At 49.6% G+C, this 24,029-nt stretch overlaps 1 protein-coding gene across 1 annotated transcript; it reads left to right on the top strand.

Annotated features, from left to right (window-relative positions):
* The first annotated feature begins 11,205 nt into the window (after positions 1 to 11,205).
* Positions 11,206 to 23,954, top strand: RSPH1 (radial spoke head component 1). Its single transcript, XM_059686534.1, has 9 exons — positions 11,206 to 11,341; positions 12,700 to 12,813; positions 12,916 to 13,021; positions 14,556 to 14,646; positions 15,142 to 15,277; positions 17,841 to 17,912; positions 21,420 to 21,579; positions 22,453 to 22,608; positions 23,669 to 23,954. The coding sequence occupies exons 1-9, from the start codon at positions 11,288 to 11,290 to the stop codon at positions 23,719 to 23,721; spliced, it is 942 nt and encodes a 313-aa protein (XP_059542517.1). The 5' UTR covers positions 11,206 to 11,287; the 3' UTR covers positions 23,722 to 23,954.
* Positions 23,955 to 24,029: the final 75 nt, after the last annotated feature.

Raw genomic sequence — 24,029 nt, 5'->3', positions numbered from 1 at the left:
GGATGTTTGCGAGCATATACAGAAGTCGGGAGAACACTACAGTAAAGCCCACGTACCCAATACCCAGCTGCATCAATGATCAATGCATAGCCAACCTTCTTTCCTTTCTGTTTCGACCCACTTCCTTCTCCCCAGGAATATTTTGCAGCAAATTCCAGACATTATATTTCATTTGTAAAGTTTCAATGTGGATCTCTAAAAGATATGGTTTTAAACATAACCACAATACCATCATCAGGGCTCCCCCAACAAGAACAGTTCCATAATGGCATCCAGTACCCAGCTCATGTTCTCACTTCCCTGACTGTCCTGAAACTGGCCCTCAGTTTTGTTTGTCTTTCAATGGGGATCCAAACAGTCCACATGTGTATGGCTTGTGTCTCCTAGGTCTCCCCTCTGTAGATTTCCCCAGCACCTCTCTCTCTCTCTCTCTCTCTCTCTCTCTCTCTCTCTCTCTCTCTCTCTACCCCAGCAATGTGTTGCCGTCATTGTCATAGAGGCCAGGCCACTCGTCATGCAGTCTCCCTCACTCTGCTTGTGCTGATGCTGTCTTCATGATTAGGTCTAACATGTTTTTCCTGAAATTGACAATGAGAGCTAGAGGCTCAATCAGACTTGGGTAGATTCAATGCAGGCACATGGCATCTGGTCAGCTTTCTGGTCTTAGATGTTCCTTGTCTAGGTTCATTAATTCATCAGAAGTCAGAATTCACAGAAGTGGTGAAAATGCTATTTTCAGTCTTTCCCTCGTTGCCTGCATACTTCTGTGAAGAGGACTCCTCATCAATTGTTTAATATCAATTAGTGGACCCTAAGGTACAGTTTGCATAGGAAAGGCAGGATAAATGCAAGCTCCTTCTTTTGCCACTTTTCAAAATGAGTTGGTTTTCTAGTATTCTCCAAGTTACCCATGCATTTCTTTGGCATTTTATGGTATGCGCTAGTGGACAGTCACAGTTGGTGCGTTTTGACCCACTGCAGTGACGCTCCTGGCTGCAGCTCATTTGCCCGTCGTTGGCCAGTGGGGGCCTCTTCTAACCATCGAGTCCGTCTGACATGACCCCGGTATATGATAGTGTCCTTGCTTTCCACTGTGACAAATGTTGTTCTGAGCTCATTTCATACAATTCCTGCCTCAGACCTGGAATCTGCCATTTCTTCTAGGAGGCCGGCTCCTCAAGAAGTCAGAAGAGAGGACGCCAGCGGGTATGTACAGGAAAGGAGGCCGCACCCTCAAGGACACAAGTCCCCTCAAAGGCAGAATGAAAAGGAATCCAAAACACAGGAGGAGGAATGAGCCCCAGGTTGGAGAAGCACTCTGCAGGCAGCTCATTGTAGGTGGGAAGCCAAGAGCTGAGAGTTCGTATCCATTTTTCCTTTGTTGCAGGAGGTAAAGTCAGTCGCTGAAAGCGAGGAGAGAGGAGGTGGCCTCTGGTGTTTGAGGAAAACCGAGGATTTAGGGTAACAAGTGAGAACACTGACTAGGGACGGCTGGAAGGAAGGAGATGGTTAATTTCTATGGGTGCCCATCTGTGTGGCGGTGCGAGGGTGTCAGTGAGCCCAATGCTGAGAGAGGACAAACAGGTGGATGGGCCCAATTTGAAGGGAGGGCGTTTGCCATCCCCCCACCCACAGTGAGGAGTCACTCCTTTCCTGGGCTTAAGAGGCAACTCTGACACCTACTGGAAAGTTTGGACTTTCACCTGAGAGTCACTAGGAGAATGATTTTATGTGCAGAATGAGGCCCGTGCTAGGAGCTGGGGTTGTGATGAGAAGTAGGACTTTTCAGAAAGGACCTTCTGTCCAGGAGCTCAGTCTCTCCAGGGAAGAGGACTGTCCAGGTGAGGAGCGTGTCCCCGGGACACACTATGCGTGGTAAGGGGCGCGGTGGCTGAGAAAGGCCCCAGCGCCCTGGGGAGGAACTAGAGCCCAGCTGCAGGGGCTGCCGGCTTCTCTTCACTGTGGCCCACCGAGCGCTTTGTGAGGCACTGTCCTTGCTACAAAGGCGAATCGGACAGGTCCATTCTCAGCGAGCTCACAATGTCATCGGAACAAGACTACAGACAACCTCAAGCCGCAGGACCTAAAAATCCCCCCAGTCCTTACTGAACATGCTACCCATTTTCTGGTGTCAATGATTTTAAAACTCTTTTAGGAAAAAATATGCATTTGTTGAATACTGTAATTTTTATGAATCAAACAACCTTTTGACTACTAAGGGAACAAATCCAAGGAATGAACCAGTGAAGTGAGATTAGTTTTTCCTAACTGATTCTGCTTATTTAATAAATGCATATTTTTACATTTCCATTCTTGTTCAACAGGACACGTTTAGGGCCCCTGCATGGAGACCCTGTACCCAGTGCCCTAAATAAACAACACTAAGCCACGAGCTCCAACTCTAACTGGAGGCGGTTGCCAGGGGCCTAGCATGGCCCAGAGTGGATCCCGGCCCGGCCCTTCTCAGTGCCAGACCTCAGTGTGCAGATGGCGCGGGGCCAGTCCTAGGACACCCAACACCGCTGGCCTGGTTTAACTCTGCCTGGCTCTCGCCTCGGTAGAGGGGAGGGAAATGATTCATCCAGTAGCCCTGACCACCGTACTTGGTCCATGACTGCCCAGAGGCTTGGCCGAGGAGCCAGATCCTTCTGGGGAGGAGAGAAAGAGAGACAGACAGACAAGGGCTGACAAAGGGCTTCTGGTGATGGTCCCAGAGTAGGTACCCAGAAGAGACACCTGAAACGGTATTTTCTTAATAAAGTAATGGAACACAATATGCTCAAGTACCACCCCTTCCTCCTTCACACTTGTATTAAACATGTCCATTCATTCTTTCGTAGAACCTTGATGGAGTCAACTATCCGTAAAGTGAAATATTACTTTTGTCTTGTAAAACACTTTTGAAGAAGTTTGGACATCTTCACCACATAATGGTCTGAGATCATGGCAAATAAATGCAAATAGGTATGCATTTAAAATGTTTAGAACAGCGGTTCTCAACCTTCCTAATGCCACGACCCTTTAATACAGTTCCTCATGTTGTGGTGACCCCCAATCTCATTGTTACATAATTAAAGCATAGTGATTAATCCCCAAAACAATATGTAATTATATATGTGTTTTCTGATGGTCTTAGGCGACCCCTGTGAAAGGCTCGTTTGACCCCCAGAGGGGTCGCGACCCACAGGTTGAGAACCGCTGGTTTAGAAGGATTCACACCAGAAGGCCCACAGTGGCCATCTCTGGGAGGTGAGGCTATTGATCATCTCCACTTTCTTCTTTATCTTTTACTGTACCAGTACTTTCCTGATTTGCCAATGGCATTTAGTAATTTTAATAATCTGAGCCTGGACTATGTCAGGCTCTGTGCTAGACTGGGGGTGGAGGGTGGGGGGGGGGGTCAAGGCCCTGCAAGGGGCGGGGACGGGGACCGACCTGGAAACATATCACAACTGTGCAGGGACAGAAGCAGCACAGCAATGGTCTGAAGGGGCCTGAGGCAACGAGGAAAGGTGTCCCCAAGGAGGTTACATCTGGGTAAGGTAGTAGAGCTGAAGGAGAGAAACATGGGAATCACATTTCAGGAAGAAGGGACAACCACTCAGACAGATGAGGGCATCCTGTAGAAAACGGATCTAAATAACGGACAACAGTTAATGCAGATGAGAAATTACCTTTTGGGGAGAGGGGCTTAACCCTCACAAATGACCGAGGAACACAAAGCAAAGGCACCACGAGACGCTGCTCTGGCCATCACATTAGCGAAGAAGAAAAGTCACTTACAGCAGGCGAGGGAGCAGCCGGGGTCACTCTGCTGGAGAGAGTTGGGGCTGGGCCATTCTAGGAGGCAATGGCGTAGATAGTATGTATTTAGTTCTAATGCTCCACCCCAGCGGCCCCGTAATTCTTCAAAGTATATAACTGAACTCCGGACAGGGACCTATGCCCTCAGATGTCCACAGTGATTCTGTTCATTCATTCCTTTATTTGGGGGAGCGGTTTGCACAGGTGTGCCATCGCATTACTTGGCTACATTACTGACAGAAGTGAACGTGTATTCTTCTGTATGCATCAAATATTACATGATCAATGACTTAAAAACCCGAGTTAAATATACACATTACAGTTATGGAGCACCTGGTTTTTCCAGAGCCTTTTTACCCGCATTATCTTATTTGATCCTCAGGACCTTGCTGCAGGGTGGGCAGGGAGGGCCTTATTCTGAGAGAAGAGTGTCCATGTCCCTCAGCTTGCAGCCTCCTCCTGTCCCTTCCCCGGAGAACCTGACCCATCCTTAGTCCCTGGAAGGTACAGCCCCTTGTACCATGGGGTCTCCCACCACCACCACTGGCCAGAGCAAGGCCATCTATAATATAAAAAGTAGATCCAACCTTCCGTATCCACTAGTAGGGAAGAGTGACATCCATTTTAGAATGAGGAACTAACATGTAGCCACAAGGTATCACGGTTTGGCTAATTTTTTTTATTAACAGAATTTGCCACAAACGGGTCTGTCATTTTTTTTCTCATTTCCTCATAGCCTCCTCCCCCTTCCACCCCCAAGTATGACCTTATGACCTAGGGACACAGCACATCCAGCTGTAGTTATTTAACTGCTGTATTGAGAGAGGCCCTGGAAAATGGAATCTGATTTAAGAAGAATAAAAAAAGATCATAAAAAGAGTTAAAAACGGATGTACTTGGCTTTTCCCCCCTTCTTTCCCAAGTGTTGATAAAGTACAGCTGTGTGGCAAAATAGATCTAACATTCAATGTGAGAAGCGTATGTGGATTGAGCACTTACTATATGCTGGGCACTGTGCTACGTGGTGGGGGAGGGGAGCAGCCATGACTCACTACCCTTGAGCTGCTGCCCAGCATGAACTTCCAGTCTGCGGGATTTCCTGACAGCCCATCTCCACCCTGGCTGACTCCACTAACCCGGCTGCCCCACTGGTTGCGGTGCATTGCTGAATAATCCTGCTTTCTGGGCGGAAAACAATTTGGGTTCCTCTCTTGATGACAGTATCTTCAATATCCTAAGGTGTGGATGTATCTGTTTATTTCCTCCTTGTTGGTTGCTATTTTTACAAGAGGCAGAACCTCAAACACTTAAAATACTAACACTTAAGAATCTGAACGTTGATGTATTTTTTAGAAACTCCAGTCTCTCCCCACCCTCCTGTATATTGGTGCTAAATGCTTATGCATTAAGCATGACACTAACAGGTATTGACGGAACCATCTTTAGCAGTGTGATCCTGGTCAGGAAGAAATCATGATTGAAAATGAGTCAAAAGTTCCCCGAAGACTGACTGATAGACAAAAGGTGCTTAGCCTCCTCTATGAGTGACAACAGTACAATGGGTAAAATAACAGCTAACATCCACCAAGTGCTTTGCTGTGTGCTGGGCACTGTGCTGAGCTCATTATAAACATCTTATTTAGACCTTGCAGCAGCCCCAAGGGGCAGGCAGTTGGCTACTGTCTCCATGTTACAGATGGGTGACGGGGCTTCAGAAAGAAGCAAACAGGGTTACAACCCTGGGTCTGACGCCTACCCACTAAATGCCGTAAGAACTATTTTAAGAAGAGAAGTTGCGATTCCTGTCTTTTTGATATCTACCTATATACACACCTATGTCTATATGTGTATGTCTATATAGGTGCATGTATATAATAGTTAACCTTGCAGCACAAATATTTTAATAGCCTCACATTTCCATAGCTAAGAGGGGCCTGGATTCATTTTGTTGCCAGTCCCTGCTTTTTATCTGGGCGGTGGCTCGACGCCTAAATAAAAAACCAAACACCCTGTTTGCATTCTTCTGGTTCCCCTCCGTTCCTAAGGCCTTGTCTCTGGGTTGTCCTGGGCAGCCAGTTGTCATGGCAACTGCCAGGCCGCCCGGCCCCCAGCCTGGAGGTGGGTCACGAAGGTGTGGCAGAAGGAAGGGGACCTGGGAGGGCTTCCAGGACAGGGTCTCCCCCGGGGCAGTGCCATGCGGAAGCAGAAGGACCCCTCACCAGGGCCTCGGCGGGGAGGGCCACGGCCCGCCAGGACTGGGCTTGCTTTACTCTCATTTTGGACTTGGCGGAGGGCTCGGTAGAGAGAGGCGGCTTCTCTCATTTATGTGTGAGAAGGGCAGGAAGGTAACTTCTCCCCGGAAAGGGAGCGCGGGCAGCTTCCTCTCCACTCACCTGAGGCCCTGCTGCTAGGACCAGCTCTTCAGGAAGGGCTGCCCCTGTGCCAGTGCCCTGCTGGGCATGATGGGAAATCCCCCGTGCGGCATGATGGGAAGCCTGTCCTAGTGAATGATGGGAAATCCCTCCTGGGGCATGATGGGAAGCCCGTCCTGGTGAATGATGGGAAGCCCGTCCTGGTGAATGATGGAAGCCCGTCCTGGTGAATGATGGGAAGCCATCCTGGTGAATGATGGGAAATATTGGCTGGGAGACCCCTGCCGGTGGATTATGGGACGCCCCTGCTGGTGGGTTATGGGAAGTGTCTCCCCGACAAGGTTTTTAAGAGGTAGCAAAGGATGCCCTTGCCTTTGTGCCCCGCAGGCCCCGTTAGGGAGGAGGGAGCTGAGTTAAGCGCCTTTTGAGGCCTCCAGCGTTGGAACGAGCTGCTTCTATGATCACCCAGCACTTCTGAGACACCCAGCGGGTAGGGGGTCGGGGGGTGTGGGGTACCGGGAGTCAGCTTAACGGCTCTCCCCGGGACTCCCCAGGCTCCAGGGGAGAGAGCAGGTGCGGCTGTGCCTGACCTGCGCAGGGAGCAGCCTGTTTCTGGAAGGAGTTTGGGTTTTGTCCAGTGGCTGCTGGGAGCTGAGCGGCATCCTGGTGTGTATTCCGTCTTGCCTTATTTGGACAATTGCTAAACCTGGAGTGCGTGTATTGGAAGATTTATTGGGGGGAGAAACCCTGACCAGTTTGCATGCGTGGGACATAAATCGAATTGTGAATTTTAGGATTCCCAGCACTGTGGCTAGGCACCCAGCTGCTAATGATGTGATCCAGAACAGGGTTTGCCAAAGCCACTTTCTGTTTGTTTTTCTTTCAGTCTAAGACTTACTGAGCCGTGCTTCTCCGCTTCCTAAGTGGTTTAAGGCCACTCCCAGAAAACCAGTGATTCATCTAAATCAGAGGTCTGGGAGGCAGGAGAGGGTAGGGATGGACAGTAATGGCTCTTAAGTCAGAATGCTTGGTTTGAGGCCCACTAGCTGAATAATCTTGAGCAATAATTTTATTTCTCTGAGGTTGCCTTTCCTTAGCTGCGCAATGGGGAAATGACCATGAGGATTTAATTCGTACAAAACTCTTAAAACTTACCAGCACAGTCAGAACTTAGCAAACAGTTACTGTCATTGTTAGAACAAATTTGAAAGTTAAATTTCTGACAATTATTTTTATATGCAAAAAACTAACATCTATTTGTGTATTCTTGATTCCAGATTTCTAACACTTAAACTATTTTTGATGTTTTTATTTTAAAGACATGCTTAATTGTAATAAATGTGGCAACTGCCATGTTTAAAGAAGAAAATAATGACCTATTATTCCAAACTCCTCATGCCCCGGTCCCCACAAAAAAACTGTTATTTTAGTTGTTTATAATCTTTTCATCTTTGCAACTAATTAACAATATAATTTAAGGTCTTGTGTGTTAATTTGCTTGTAAATGTTTCTTTTTTTTCACTAAGCCATGTGTTTGGGCCTGAGATTTGGTTAAGATTGCACCTTCCATTATTTCATTGTTTCTGAGGGAAAGATCTGCATGGTTTGTGTGTTCAGAAAGATCTGCGGATTATTCATTTGTGGATTTGGCATCCATAATGCTGCCAGCAGGATCAAACTCTATGTTTACTCAGCCATTCCTCCCCTTTTCCCCCACAGCAACAGCAAACACCACACCCTGGGGTGGGTGGGAGGGGACCTTTGTATTAATGGTTTGTGATTTCTTTATTATTAGCATTATGTGGTTATCATAATAAATAACAATACATTAATAAAATATCATCTTTGATCCCCATGGAAGCTCTTTGAGATTGTTAAGGTTTATTCTACCCAGTTTACAGAATAGGAAACTGAGGCTAGGCGTACAAGTTTTGAGGGAGAAGAAAAATAATTTTTTCTTTACCCAAGTTCTTCAGGCTGGTCTAATAATCAAATCAATGTGAGACAGATCAACAGGAGAAAAATAATCAAATTTGTTACATAAGTACATGCGGGGTTTCTTAAGAATATAGGACCTGAGAGTAGGCAATGCACAGGTAGATGAGGAGGAGCAACCCTTCGGTACACAAATTCATCTGGGCCACCCGGAAACAGTGGGACACAGAGGGGAGTCTAACAGACTTTGCTAAGTTCCTGTCTGCCTATCACACTTAATTCATACTATGATGCTAAGGTGAGGTTCTCTTTGTTTAAGCAGGTTTTTCTATGTGAATTTCTTTGAGCAGGTAAGGGGGAGGGTCAAAGATTCTTCCTGAGTCTTTTATTTCATAAAAACAACCAGCTTAAAATAATATTCCAAAAAGGTATATTTTGGGGTGGCAAACTTTGCTTCTCATCAGTTGCCTGAGGTGACCAAATCTAATAAGCCCTGGGATCCCAGAGTTTGGGCATTCTGGCTGAAGGTGAGCAATGTTTTTCTCAGACGACAATGACTTCAAGACCTCTTGTTCTTCCATTTTGATAAATTATTTTTAAGACTTGAATATTAGATTTAAAGAAATAAAATCATTGGCTTGTGATTATTGTGGAAGGTTTTAATTTCAAAAGCAATTAAGAGCACCATACAATATTTAGATTTAAGATGAAGCACTTATTTGTGTAATTTGCAAAAACACACTAGAAATTGGATATGCAAATGTACACTGGGCAGACCATATATAAACATAGAACTCTGACCCCAAACCTGCAGCAACCAGCCCCGGAAACCAACTCAGTATCTGCAGTGAACATCCTACAATGCCAGCTGCTGTAAGTCAGACCTGTAGGAAATCCGGTTGCTATCTCTACCAGCTGATCCAGGAACAAACAGTAACCCTGTAACAATTGACCTCAAGGGACCAGGACTTGATTAATGACGGAGAGTTTATCTCATTTTTTTCCTGCACTTATAACTTAGGACCAGTGACAGAAAGTTGAATTTGCACACTAACCCATCACATAGGACTCCCTACTTCTACCTGGCTTTCCTGCTGATGCCCAACCTCAACAACCTCCAATCAGGGCACACCCGAGCCTTCCCCTTTTTCTCCTAAAGTGTTCCCACATCTCTGCCTACCTTGGAGTCTGCCAAATGCAAATGATAATGGCTTACTCCCTTGCTAGAGCAAGCTCTGAGTAAATAGCCATCGATTGTTCTCATTTTAATGGTCTTGTGTATTTCCACATACAAGAAGATTCTTTTAAGTAAAACAAATTAAAAGCAAAACAAACAGAAACCTCAACCACGGCTGGTGTGGCTCAGTGGATGAGCCTTGACCCATGAACCAGGGGGTGGAGGTTCAACATCCTGTCAGGGCACATGCCCAGGTTTCAGGCTAAATCCCCAGTAGGGGGTGTGTAGGAGGCAGCTGATTAATGATTCTCTCGCATCATGGCTGTTTCTATCTCTCTCTCCCTTTCCCTTACTCTCTCTGAAATCAATAAAAACATATATATTTTTTTTAAAAAACCCCACCTCGGCCATATTTCACTGGCTTGGTTGAGCATCTACTGGGTGAAAACACTTTTCTAGGTGCACGGGGAGACACATATAAGGGTGGCACAGCTTCTGAGTATCCAGAAATGAGATAACCACACAGATGACTATTATATGAGACAGAACTTGTCTTGTGTGTGATAAAGATGATTTGAGGTACTATGGGAGTTAAGAGAGAGAGAGTAAGCGCATCTAACTAGAAGCATCTATAGAAGCTGCAGGAAGGAGTTTTCACATATTTAAAGTAGAAAATTAAAATACAGAGAAATATGCTTAATATATATGAATACACACATCACATAGAAGTGATATTGCATTTTGTCACACTCAGACCTTTAAAATAGATGATGGATGGATGATGGACAGATAGATGATACATAGAGTGGAAGTCCTTCCTCTTTCTCCAAGTCCCATACCTCCTCCTCCCCTGCCCCCCCCCCCCCCCCCCCCCAGTTCCCGTATGAATTTGGAGATTTTGGGGGGAAGTGGCCCTGTAGTTAGTCTGAAGAATGGCTATGCTTGTTAATGGATAGGCATTTCAGGGAGAGGGCATGGCACAGGCAAAGGCATAGAAGTGGGCGTGAAGGATGTATCTGGGGGAACTGCCCGTGGTTTGGTTTTGTATGAAGCAGGTAAATACAGGGAGGGGTTGGCGGGCCCTGAGGCTAAGAAGATGGCTTGGCCTTAAACATGGAGATACTGAATTCCAGCGTGTGAGACCGGTCCGCATTTGGGTTGCTGGGTTGAGGAGGAGTGTGGGTGCTGAGAGGGCCAGAGGCTGGGGGCTACTGCTGGGGATTACAGGGTGCGTAGACGGCCTGGATCAGGCGGTGACCGGGAAATTGGGAAAGAGATCAAGAGGGGCCTGTGCGGGCGGCGTCAGCCATCTGCAGGAGACGTCAGGTGACGGGAAGAGGAGTGGAAGTTGTGTAAGTCCGTGCGAGCGCCTGTGCGTGTGTGCACGTGGACGCGCATCTGCTAAGAGGTCAGAGCTGCCTCCGAGTCAGAGATGCTTACGAACACGGCGAACGAGCTCAGAGGACACAGCTCTGTGGACCGCCAGCACCGCAGGGCGGGAGGAGCCCGGAAAGGCGGGGTGGAGCGACAAGTCCGCAGGTGCCCCAGACACCGAGGAGCGGGTGGGAAGGGCCAGTGCCAACACCCGGCAAGGTGAGGCCCTCTCTGGAGGTGGCCCCAAGCGCCTCCTGCGCCCCTTCTCTTTAGGGGCCGGACTCAGGGTGGCTCCGCGTTGCAGCATCACCCAGCAGCCCGAAAACAGGGATTCCTGGGTCAGCCACGTGGCATAGGGTTAGACAGCGGGCGGGTACCGAGTCCGCCCCAGGCCCCGCCTCCCTATCGTCCCGGGCGGCGATTGGCCGATGTGTCCCGTTGCTATGACAGCACCCGAGGGTTGCGGGTGGCTTCTCCAGGCGCCGTCCCATCCCTCCGCCAGCTCCGGGAGGGAGGCGGGGCTGGACGCGTCTCTATGGCGACGGGGGACGCGGTGGTGGTACTTACGGACTAGAGTGGCGCCGGCGGCGGCGGCGGCAGCGGGGATCTAGGTTGAGGCGAGGCCATGTCGGACCTGGGCTCGGAGGAGTTGGAGGAGGAGGGAGAAACTGATCTTGGGGTGAGAGCTCCGGCAGAGGGAGGGGCTTCCCGGGGTGCGCGGCGGCAGGCGGACCCCCGGAGGCTAGGTCGCGTTCGCACAATAGGGAGGTCTGGAGTCCAGTTACGGCCCCCCCACTCCCGCCCCCGCCCCCTGCTCCGGGAGGCCCAGCCAGGGACGAAGAGCACGCGGGCCACAGTGGGCGCTGTGTCTTGGAAGTCGGTGGTGAAAGGGGAAACGTCATGACGTCTGCTGGCCACATCCCTTCTCGCTCTGTCCCCCTCCCCAACCCTCCTCCCGTTAAAGGCAAAGATTTCCAAGTCCAAGGCCCAAGCATCCTCCTCCCTGCCATTACCTCACCAGTTAGGTCTAGAATCACCTGTGCTTTCTTCACTCTTGTGGGCCTGACCCAGGCCATTGGAATTGTTCCTTGATTCAGGCAATAGAGAGGAGGTAAGGCATGCACAAACAGTGAGGTGAGCGGGGCTCTGTGTGAGCATATGTTGTGGGGAGATTAACCTCTCTAAGCCAGAGGGAGGCCATTTCCTAGCCTTGACCTCTGTGTGTGCGCAGGGCACAGGGTTGAAATAGTTTCCAATTAACAGAAAAACCTAGCGCCTCTTCTGTGGCTACCATACCTTTTAACTAGCTCTGTATCTCCATCTCCCAGCCCCTACTTGCTTTACTGGTCCATGAGCCCCTCCATGCACTGGAGCCACCTGGAAGCCAGAAGTGCCAGGAGCCCAACCCTAGGCAGCCAGCGGCTGGTGCTGAAAAGCAGGGCAAGCTGCAGTGGTTTGCACTCCAGAATCCCCTGTATGCTGTGGCGGAGTCCGGGACATCACTGGACATGACCCGTGCTTGGTGGCCTCCTCTGCCGTATCTGTTACCCCTTCCTGGTTTCTCCCTGGAGCACTTAAAAAAATCCACTCGCTCAGGGTCTGCTTCTGAGGGAACCCAACCTACAACACCTGCCCAGTCAGCTGTCTAGTTCTCTCCTCAAATGGCCCCACTGGATTTGTAACTTTTTTCTAAAAGTTGATTTCAGAGAGGAAGGGAGAGAGAGAGAGAGAGACATCAATGACGAGAATCATTGATTGCCTGCCTCCTGCACACCCCCTACTGGGATGGAGTCTGCAACCCTGGTCTGTGCCCTTGACCGGAATCAAACTCAGAAGCCTTCAGTCCGCAGGCCAATACTCTATCCACTGAGCCAAAACAGCCAGGCAGGTTTGTAACTTTTTAGTGCCCAGGTACGGTTAGCTGCCTTTCCGAGGACTGGGAAGGTTCAGTGGGATACTATTTATAAAATGCTTAGCCCATGGCTGGCACTCAAACGGTGGCAGCTGTAATTGTGCTGACTTTCTTGTTGTTGCCAGGAATATGAAGGGGAACGAAATGAGGCAGGCGAGAGGCACGGCCACGGGAGAGCCAGACTGCCCAATGGGGACACCTATGAGGGGAGCTATGAACACGGAAAAAGACACGGCCAGGTCAGAATCGGTGACTCGCGTGGGTAGTTTTCTATGTTTAATGCTCTACTAGCGAGTATTTAACTCAGGAATGATATGAATCTTATAATCAATGTGTTTCAGGGCATCTACAAATTTAAAAATGGTGCTCGATACACTGGAGAATACGTTAAGAATAAAAAACATGGTCAAGGCATTTTTATATACCCAGACGGATCAAGATATGAAGGTAAAATGTTCTCGCAAAGCAGCTTCTTGTGCCGCAGACGTCTGCTTTTGGGATTGAACTCTTCTGTGACTACTGAGAAGAATGAGAAAGTTTAAAGTCCTCTGGAGTAGTCAGTCACTCAACACACACACACTGTGTTCCTGTGTTCACAGGGTTGATGCAGAAACCAGAAAGCCTTGTAATTATGATAAATGGGACTGTCCCTGTGCCCAGCAAATTCTCTTCTGTGAGCCTGTGTCCTGAGAAGCAGATGCCAGAGAGGGAGGCTGCTGGGCAAGCACAGACCTTGGGGAGTGGGTTGCACCCAGGATGTCCAACACTTGGTAGCATTTGTCTCTTTGAAGTTGTTTTTGCTGTTTCCATTTCTGGTAGACCTCTCTTCTGAGGAACACACTGCCTGTTCAGACCTGGTAGTGCCTTCACTGAGGGCTTCTGGGCAGAGAGGCATTCTGCCTTGTTAAACTAGTGTTCTTTTTTTTTTTTTAAAAAATATTTTTTTAATTGATTTCAGAGAGGAAGGGAGAGGGAGAGAGAGATAGAAACAACAATGATGAGAGAGAATCATTCATCAGCTGTCTCCTGCATGCCCCCTACTGGGGATGGAGCCCACAACCTGGGCATGTGTCCTGACCGGGAATCGAACCCTGACCTCCCTGTTTATAGGTCGATGGTCAACCACTGAGCAATGCCGGCTGAGCTAACCTGGTGTTCTTATTTCCGCGATAGTTCTTTACATGCCAGTGTTATGTCTCAGGAAGATCCTGGCTCCCTTATTTCCAAGAATCCCACTGCTGCCCTGGCACCATTGTCATCTGGTGGTGCCTATAGTGTTACTCTAATCCCAATAAGGGATAAAGGAAGTTCCTGGGAAGAGAGACAAGTAGGGAGTGGGCACGAGCCTTCAGAAACTGTGTGCAGAATTCTATGTTCTGGGCTTCTTTTCTGGGAAGAAGTTACCTTGTTTCATCAGATTTCCCCAAAGAGTTGTGACCCCAAAAGACACGGTGTGACCTTGTACAGGGGACCTCATCCCTCCATGCCTTGGCTTCTCATTTGCAGTGAATTACTACATGTGGAACACGCAGAATCATGCTTGATGCATGGGGAACACCCAGTGAATGTTGGCTGCGTAACCACTTACATGTGGGATGTAACCAGAGGGTGAGGTGGGGAATGGAGTGAAATGCTGGCACCAGGCCAGGATCGAGCCTTGACGTGGTTGCTGGATCCCTAACCACACACAAGGCAGAGGAGTGTGGTGCTGGCACCGCTGGCAACAGGGCAGGCAAGCCCTGGTTTGAACCCTTGCTGTGCTGCTGGCCACACACACGTGACTGTGGCCCCGATACATACACGGGCCCACCCCCATGCTCAGTTCCTGTGTGACTCAGCCTCCCTCAGCCAGCTTTCTACTCTATGCCATCCGGCTGGGAGGCAGGGGCCGGCGGGGAGTCTGAGTGGAAAGGGACAGCGGTGAAGGGGTGAAGGGCGGGTTCCCTTCTCACAGGGCTTGCTTTTGTGTCGTGTCTTCCAGGGGAGTGGGTGGATGACCTGAGGCAAGGCCACGGCGTCTACTACTATGTCAACAACGACACCTACACTGGAGAGTGGTTCGCCCACCAAAGGTTCGGTTCTCTCTTTAGTCCTGTAGATAATTCATGTAATGAGAATATGACGATGTCTTATTAAGAAACAGAATCATGACAAAAGTTCACGTACGAAATCTGCCAGGCAGTTCAAACCCTGCCAGGCTTTCAGGCGAGGCTGCTGGACGATGCAGGTGCAGACCCGTAGGGGAGAGCACGTGGGTCCTGCACCCCAGGGACCTGGGGGGTGAGGGCACAGAGCAAGAACCTTCTCGGGACTGAGCCTCGGCTCCCAGGAGCACTGCTCTTCACGTGAGGACCAGCTGACCCGCAGGAAGGCCCCGCTGTCCGGCAGGCGATGCCCGCCCCATGCGTGGTCACAGGGAGCAGGAGCCATGCTCTGCTGGGGCAGAGATAGAAGACGATGGCCGTGACCCTGTGTCAGCCTAGGGCCCTCAGTGAATGGCCTGCCTACATACCCGGTAGGTTTCTCGTGCCTCGGATCTAAAGGCTCTGTGCCCCTGTCTCCCCCAGGCATGGGCAAGGCACCTATTTCTACGCAGAGACCGGCAGCAAGTACGTGGGGACCTGGGTGAACGGACAGCAGGAAGGCGCAGCCGAGATCATTCACCTGAACCACAGGTACCAGGGCAAGTTCTCGAACAAAAACGTAAGTCAGTGGGAAGTGATATTTGCCCGTGAAATCCGCAGTACCCTTCTCCCCGGCCTGAGTATCCGTGTGCCCGGGAAATACTGGAAACCCAGGGAAACCCTCTATCCCTCCACATATGGCAAACAGGGCAACGGTGTCTATCTCTGAGCATCCTGATAACCCACAGAGGGCAGAGTTGGAGGGGCGGGGAGCCTGGCCAGTTTCTCTGCATCTCAGTAAATCCCAGTCTCTCCCAGCAGTGGCCGGGCATGTCCCTATAACACGGGGCATGTTGCCCTCTTGTGTGTGCTCAGTCTCATGGGGGAATCGGATGTGAGATCCTCGTTTGCCAGGAATGGCTGAACGTTTTCTGTGGTTGAGCATGTGGGGGTTCTGACTTTCTCTCCCCTGGGGGGGGGGGCGGGCGCAGGGCTGGAGCTGGGGAGGAAGACCATGAGCCCCTCCTCACCTGGTGGTTGTGGGATCGGAGAACCGCTTGGAGCACCAGACCTTGGGTTGCAGTACTCACTCCGGTCATCTCCGTGGGCAGGACTTTGTGGCTCTGCTTGCCCTTCTGTCCGAGCCCTGGTGGGGTGCAGAGAAACCCCGACTGACTCAGAACCTACCAGCCTGGCGTTCCTGTGGCTCTGATCAGGGGCTGAGCAGACACTGTCCCTGAAGAAAGAGTTTGCTGGGCAAGTGAACCTGTGAGATGTTGACATTGGGATTACTTAACGGATCCAATGAAGTAGCCTCAGACTCTCTTAAACTCAGTTTTCATTTACATATGATCGAGCCTTACTTTCAGATTCTCCTGTTAGTCTTTGCAAAGCAGCGCATTCTCCTCAAACCCACACAATGCCCATGTGGTTCCCAGCATTGCCCTTGTGGGTAATCATTAGGATGGAGATACACAGATCAGAGAAGCAGCAAATCTAGTGACAGATGCAAGGATGTGTGATAAGGATGTCATTTCAGATTACTAAGGAAATCATGGGAGAAGTCAAGAAATGGTGCTGGTAACCGTTTGGGCGGAAAAAGAAAATCAGCGTTTGTCCTCCAGCTTATAGATAAAGATGCTTTCTAGAAGAAATGAAGATTTAAATATAAACAAAAATCACTGCGAGAAAAAAATAGGTTATTAACTTTAAAATGAGGAAAACTTTCTAAACAAAAAGCCAGGAGATTTTGCCTAATAAAAACCGTGCCATGCCAGCACGACCAAGGGCAAACCTGAGGAGCGGTGGTGAAGGATTAAAGAAGACAGACAAAGAGAATACAGCTGGGGCTCGGTGGATCTCCCATGCCTGGATGAGGACACAGCAAGATCCAGCCTCCAAGCCGAGGCTTTATTTCATAGTCAAAGCAAAACAAGGAAGTAGTCAACATGGTTGCAATGCTTTTGTGAGTTTCACCTTGTTTTGGCAGCACTTACTGCCCCTCCCACAGCCCATTAGCTACTGAGGAAGGAACTAGGGAGGACTATAAGGTTAAGCTTAATTATGCTAAGAGGGCTCTGCCCTCCAAACTGGGACTTATCTGTGGCCCTGCCACAGGTCAGTCTGAGGCTTAACCCTGTAGCCGCTCCCTACAAAAAACAATCCCTTAGAGATTAGAAAATACTAGAAAGGAAATTTACTAGTAAGAGTTATATGATGAATGGGGTTAGGACATGTGCAACAGTTAATATATAAAAGACTCACATCAATCAATGTGATTTAAGTGGCCAAAAAATTAAAAAAAAATATTCAACCTTACTAAATAACTTAAAAGATATGACTTACAATGATTTGTTTATATATTAAAAATGTAAAGATAGAGCAAAATGTTAAGGTCGAGAAAAAAAACAAGGGTTTGAGGACAAAGAGGCTCTTACTTGCTTCTGTGGGAGCCTCATTCTCATGTATATATACCGTGCAAACTTTTGTCCAGAAATGTTATTTCTGAAACTTTACCCAGAGGAAACTCTCCAAAGTGTACACAATGATTTAACCCAGAATATGTTTACTCTGGCAGTCTTTGTCCAAGAAAAGTGTGAGCAGACCAAATATTGGCAATAGTGAATAAGTAAAATAGATTATAATTCTCAGATGAAATAAAATACAGGTTGACAGCTGGTGCTGTGGAAGAATATTTGGACATATGGGAAGGTACTCATGCCATATGTCTAGTAAAAACAGAGTAGCAGTCAGTATATGTAATTAAGATCAGATTTTAAATCAAGAGCCCTCTGTCCTAGAAACAAGGTTACAGAGATTACATCAAAATGTTATTAGTAGTTCTGTTTCTATCTAGTTTGCCTGTGGCTGCGGACTTAGTACAACTTTTATAATCAATGCATTACTTGTATAAAGGGATTAAATGTAGTTAAGTTTTTAAAAACAAACAAAATAGGCCCGGTACTTTGCAATTCCGTTAGCCGTTAGTTCTTAAACACATTCTTTGACCTATGTGGGATTTCCCCCCCAGTCGCACGATGCAGGTAGGTTTTATGGGGGTAGCATTTCTAAAGCATTGTGGACTACCTATTGGGTGCTGACTCTCAAGAGTGAAGTGCCTCTCGGTTTCTCTTTGCTTGTAGCCTATGGGCCCCGGGAAGTACGTGTTTGACATTGGATGTGAGCAGCACGGGGAGTATCGGGTCACAGATGCGGTAAGTGGCAGGGGATTTGTCGTCTCCTGCACTTGTGGGCAAGAGAGCTGCCCAGAGACAGCGACCCCCTAGAGCAGTGGTTCTCAGCCTTCTGGCCCTTTAAATACAGTTCCTCATGTTGTGACCCAACCATAAAATTATTTTCGTTGCTACTTCATAACTGTCATGTTGCTACTGTTATGAATCATACTGTAAATATCTGATATGCAGGATGGTCTTAGGCGACCCCTGTGAAAGGGTCGTTCGACCACCAGAGGGGTCGCGACCCACAGGTTGAGAACCGCTGCCCTAGAGGGAGCAGAGGAGACTGGTGCCAGCTCTCAGGGACTTTCCCGTTTTCCCGCTCCTGCTTCACTTGCCTCTGTTAGTCTGGAACTGCATTGCCAGAACGCAACGAGATCATGTCACAGTGATTGCTGAAAGCCAGGCCTGGTTTCCTGCAGAGAAACCAGCTAATTCTGAGCCAGCCAGAGGGCTCTGGGCAGCTCGGGCCCAGAAACGGTCCACTGAACTCGGTCACGGCGATGTCACCAAATCGTGCAACAAGCCAGTGCTTCGGATATATTCGGATAACTCACGCCACTTACAATTTTCTCTTTTTGTTCCTTTCTAATACTGAACATTAATATTAATACTAAATTGATATTCTGTGGTTCGTTTTGAAATTAGCCAGCTAATTTGTCACTCTTAGGCATCTAAATGTGTGTGTGTGTGTGTGTGTGTGTGTGTGTATTCCTGCTATTATTGGCTGGCTAAGGCCTGTAGATAATAGGAAATTCAGTAAAATACCTCAGGCATCACCCATCACCCCCACAATCCCAAGGCTCACCCAGGGTACCCCACCAGGGCATCCCCCCACTAGGCAGGCCCTCAGCCCCCCTCTTCTCCTGGTTCCTTCCCCTGTGGTGTTCTACTTCCCTTGTATCACTCCACCACAGCCACTGTGTGCCCCAAAGCAGCCCGTGGCTCCCCAAGGTCTGTGGGTTGATGTCCACCTTCTTTCTGTGACCAGAATCTCAGTGACCCCCTGGCCAGGTCATTTTCCCAGTTAACTATAAAACAGGACATGGCTGGAATGATTGGCTTTGCTGCTAAAAAAGGGGCCCCCACTACCCCTGAGCATTGTGTCTTCTTGGTTCCCAGGGCGTCCAGTCTGAGTGTGAGGAGGGTGTCCAGAAGTCCTCGGGACACGTCACCTTCCCACGCGGTTCTACTACTCAGCGCGTTCGTCTCTGTGTCGCCCACACACCAGCCCCGACCTTAACACACATTTGACTGGCTTTGTTGTTCGACTGACAGCGACTGTTTCCTGCTTTCGCTCTCCCTGCGGTTGGACACCTCTTACGTGGCCCTTGAAGGACCTGCTATTCACTGTGCTGCCACTAGTCACACATCTAGCCTCCATGGCCTTATTGGTGATGGAGCAGTTGTTTTAACTTGTGCAGTGATAAAAAAACAAACAAACCCACACACATCTTATTAAATATTTTTCAGTTGTAGGCCCTTGGGGCAACAGTTAAATTAGAAGTCAGTATTTCACCCCCTTCCCCTCTGGCAGCCACCACACTGTTGAGTGAAATCATATGGCTCTTGGCTTTTTCTGAGTGGGGAAGGGCGTCCTCATCTATGGTGACAGGAGGAGGTTTGATTTTGGGCGGTGGGCACACGGTGCAATATACAGATTTTGTAACATAAGAACTCATACCTGAAACCTGTATAATCATATTGACCAAGGTCACCCCAATAAATTTAATGAAAAGAAAAAGAAGTCAGTATTTCAGGATGATGAGAAGCAAGTTGGAAGGACATCTAAGGGGGGAAACATCGATATAGACCTCCACCGCCATCCGCATTCGGGAATAACTCCATGAACTAGCGCACTTGACTCGAGGACCTTTGTCCACGGCCACCACTGTGCTCTGGTGAGGGTCAGACTGTGATGAAACAGGAAAGCCTACATTTTCACTTCTGGCTCCCAAAGGGGAGTGCAGTCCCTTAGCGAAGGGGTGGTGATCTGCAGCCATGGAATAAACCTGGTGGCAGCCTGTTTTGATTGTTTTTCAATTGTGCTAAAATACATACACTACTTGCGATTTTAACCATTTGTGAGTGTACACTCCTGTGGCATTCAATCCGTTCACCTGTCATGCAGCCATTACTGCCATCCATCTCTGAAACTCTTTTTATCTCCAAACTCCGTCTCCGTTGAACAATATCTTCCTCCCCCTCCCCCCAGTTGTCACTTCTGATTTACCTTCTGTCTATGAATTTGCCTGTTCTAGATGTTTCATATGAGTGGGATCATAATAGTGGGATTTGTCCTTTGTGTCTGGATTTCCACTTAGTATAGTGTGTTCAGTGTTTGGCCATGTTCTAACAGGTGTCAGAATGTCCTTTTAATGGCTGAGTAACACCCATTGACGGACACGTGGGTTGCTTCTACCTCCTGGCTACTGAGAACAATGCTGCAGTAGACATTGGTCTATAGATATCTGAGTCTCTATGTTCAGTCCTTTTGGATGTATACCTCCGAGCGGCATTGCTGGGTTATAAGGTGACTCTATGGTTAGTTTTTTTGAGGAACCTCCCAGTTTTCCTTTGTGGCTGCACCGTTTACATCCTCACCCTCAGAGCATGTGGTTCCACGTCCTGTTTTGTAGATGAGGTTTCTGGAGCCCAGCCACGCTGCTCATTTACCGTCACCCGAGGCTGTTTTGAATGACAACGGCAGGCTGCTTAGTGGCCACAGACACCCGGTGGCCAGCAGAGCCCCGGATAGTCGATAGGAAAGTTTACCGACGCCAGTCCTGGAACAATGTTTTTCAAAGTACACATTGCAACCATTTCATGACTCATGGCGTCAATTTAGCTCATTGTGAGCAACGTTTACAAAACTGAAAATGGAATAAAAGTGGATGCTGGCCATGGAGACAAGCACGTGGATTTGGCTTCAGGCCTGTGCTTCGTGGCGCGGGGTGGTGGCATGCCGTGGCTTTCCTCCTGTGGCTGAGCCATGGGAAGTAGCTGCTCTGGAATTATATTTTCCCTCCAGAATCCTTGAAACTAGAACTTCGGTCTTTATCCCCTTCGACATCATTGCAAGGTTGTCTTAGCAGGCTGCGAGGCCTCTTCTTCCTGCAATGTTAGCTGTATTATGTAGAAGGAATCTTAGAGCAGGAAAATGTAGCTGAGCAGCGCATGGAGAAGCGCACTTCGGCCTGGTCACATCTTACCTGTTCCAGGGCTGGGGAGTGAGTCCGCGGGCGTTCCAGGCTCCAGCAGGGAGCGGGGTGGCACAGTGTCCCGCTGCCCTTCCATTTCCCATCCCAGTGCCTTCCAGAGCCGCGTAGACTGTCCCTGGGAAGCCGGCAGTTGATCTACTCTCTGAATGGTGCTGTACTCATGCTCAAATGCAATGACACACCTGCCCTTTCTCTCCTTCCTCTAAGTACCCCACACCTCGTTTACACAAATGTAGGCAAGTTCACATTTTTAAACTTCGAATAGGAAAGAGTGGAAGAGGAAGAGGAGGAGGAGTCGGTAATAACTGCCGTTCCAAAATGGAAAGCTACCAAAATCACAGAGTTGGCCTTGTGGACACCGACCCTCGCTGAAGAGCCGCCGCCCGTGGATGTGCCTGGCCAGGAGGAGACCCCGGCAGCCGAGGGTACGGCCCCTGCCGGCGTGGGGCGGGGCGGGCTGAGCACAGCCTCTGCATAGGCCGCCGTGGCCGGGCTCCTGGGGGAGCCACCACCTGGCTCCTCCCGTGTGCATGGGGTTATGAGGGAGAGGCTCTGGGACCCGGGCCTCCAAGCCCCGAATCAGCAGGACTGAGTGCATAGAGCCCAGCCATGGCTCAGGCCTCGAACACCTTGGCTGAGTCCATGGGAAGCCCCTGGAGCTAAAGTCCCTTGGAACACTTCTCCCCTCACCTGGGTCAATGGTTGCCTATGGGCGTGGCCTCGGGAAAGCCAGCTGACAGCAGCTGGGGGACGAGCCCTTCCCAGAAGAAGGGTCTTCCCGAGGGGCAGTTAGGCGGCCTGGGGTGCTGGAGAATTGCAAGTGATTAGAAGCCGGGTCAAGCTGGCCTCAGTGAAATAACACAGTTCATTGGCTCACACTGCTGGGAGGTCGGGTGGAGCCAGCTTCAGGCATGGCTGGGTCAGGCCGCAGCTCTGGGTCTCTCCTCTCACAGGCAGGGGCTCTGCTCTCTTCCCCTTGGAGACTCATCCTCAATGACTTTATCAGATTGTCACCCAGTCAACTCAAGAGCCCTGGGGAACAGAGAGCTTCTTTCTCAATCTGATCCTCAGAACCCTGGGGACATAGTCATCCTCCCAGAACAGTCACTGTGACCGGGGACCGGATGCTCTGCTGGCCCGGCCTGGGCTGGAGCTGGGTGACGTCCCCTGGGGAGGCATGGTCCCCTGAGGGAGAAGCTGGGTGCGGGAGGGAGAGTGGGTCCCGAGCAGGGGAGGAAGCGGCTGCCCTGCACAGGCCTGCGCCCTGCTGGACGCTGTCTTCCTTTGTTTCTTCGCAGCCCGGGGAGAGCTTGGGGAGGAGGCCCAGCCCCTAGCGGATCTCTCAGATGGGGAGGCAGATTTCATGAGGCCCGGAGAGGAAGACGTTGATAACTTCAGGGAGGAGGGCGAGTACGGCCGGGAGGAGTTCCGCTTCGACAACATAGACCAGCAGGGTGAGCCTGAGCTCTGGGGGGGGGGGGGGGTCACACATGCTGGGCAGGCTGGGAGGATCTCTTCCCTTTGACCCCCGCCCTGGGCCAGGCTGGGAGAAGGTCTCTGAGCACCTTCTGTGAACTCACGTGGGACCCACAGGGGTGCTGCTCCTTCCCCGGTGCTCCTGCAAACCTCCCGCGACGGCAGGGACAGCAGGTCCCGCGGACGCTCTCTCTCTGCTCTTTGCTAATCTCCATTTATACCAGGCAAGCAGGCCTCCGCTAGAAATGGAGAGCTTGGCTCTGTGTTGTCACATGGTTTAGCAGGGCTGGGGCACAGGGGTAGGAGCTGGCAGTGTTGGGAACCAGTCCTTTATCGTAAAAAATGTATATATTTTTAAATAGATTCTTAGAAGGGAGAGAGAGAGATAGGAACATCACTGAGAGATAAATATTGACCAGTTGCCTCCTGCACGCCCCCTACTGGGATGGAATCCCCCAACCCGGGCATGTGCCCTGAACAGGAATCAAAATGGTGACCTCTTGGTGCATGATCAATGCTCCACCACTGAGCCACTGGCCAGGCGGGGACCAGCCCTTTTTAAATGGGTTTGACAGTACCATTAATCTAGAAGCTTCTGGCACTGCAGGTCCTGGGAAGGCCTTCCCCACCCAGAACCCGAGGTGCGGGGAGCAGGAGAAGGGGTCCGGCGTGAGCAATACTCAGGATGAGGATCCGAGAGCCAGGCTGGGAGAGAGCGGGGCATGACATCAGGACCAGCTGGTGTCTGAGACTTCAGGTTCCTGAAACAGCCTGGACAGAAGGACATTGCCTTGGCTCAGAGGTTTTAGCCTCCGGGACATTTGGCAGCATCTAGAGATTGGTGGGCTGGGCAGGGTGGCGGGCAGTGCTACTGGCATCTTCTGGGGTGGAGGCCAGGGGTGCTGCTAAATGTTCTATGATGCACAGGACAGCCTCACATGGACAACCATCCAGTCCAACATGCCGCCTCGGCAAATAAAGAATTTTAAAATAGAAAAAAGTTCATATCAAATACTCATGTTTCCCTTTCCTTCCCAGGAAATGTGGGTTTCGAAGAAGATGACCCTAGACAATCCGATCCGCCAGACTAAGATGGGTCCAAAGTGAGGGGCCTGTGCCACCCAATGCCCGGCGCTCGGGGAGTTAACACTGATCATTACTGATCGTTCGTATTTAGTTGTTTGTGAAAATGGTTTACAGTTGCAAATAAATTTTTCGTTCTCCTTTGTTGTTGAAATCGCCTGTGCTTCCAGTTCTTTAAACTAAGAGTTCCCAGGTTGCCTTGCCCTGGTTTTCAGGGTGTCTTCTCCTAGGATGAAGAATTGCCATACACCTGCCCCTCCATAGGAGATGGCGATGGAGTGGACTCCCGGCTGAGCTAGGACAGTGACTACAGACT

The sequence above is a fragment of the Myotis daubentonii genome, chromosome 3 (assembly GCF_963259705.1).
Source record: "Myotis daubentonii chromosome 3, mMyoDau2.1, whole genome shotgun sequence".
Classification (NCBI taxonomy): Eukaryota; Metazoa; Chordata; class Mammalia; order Chiroptera; family Vespertilionidae; genus Myotis; species Myotis daubentonii.
Note: the sequence above shows the minus strand (reverse complement) of the source record. Positions and strands in the feature narration are given on the sequence as shown.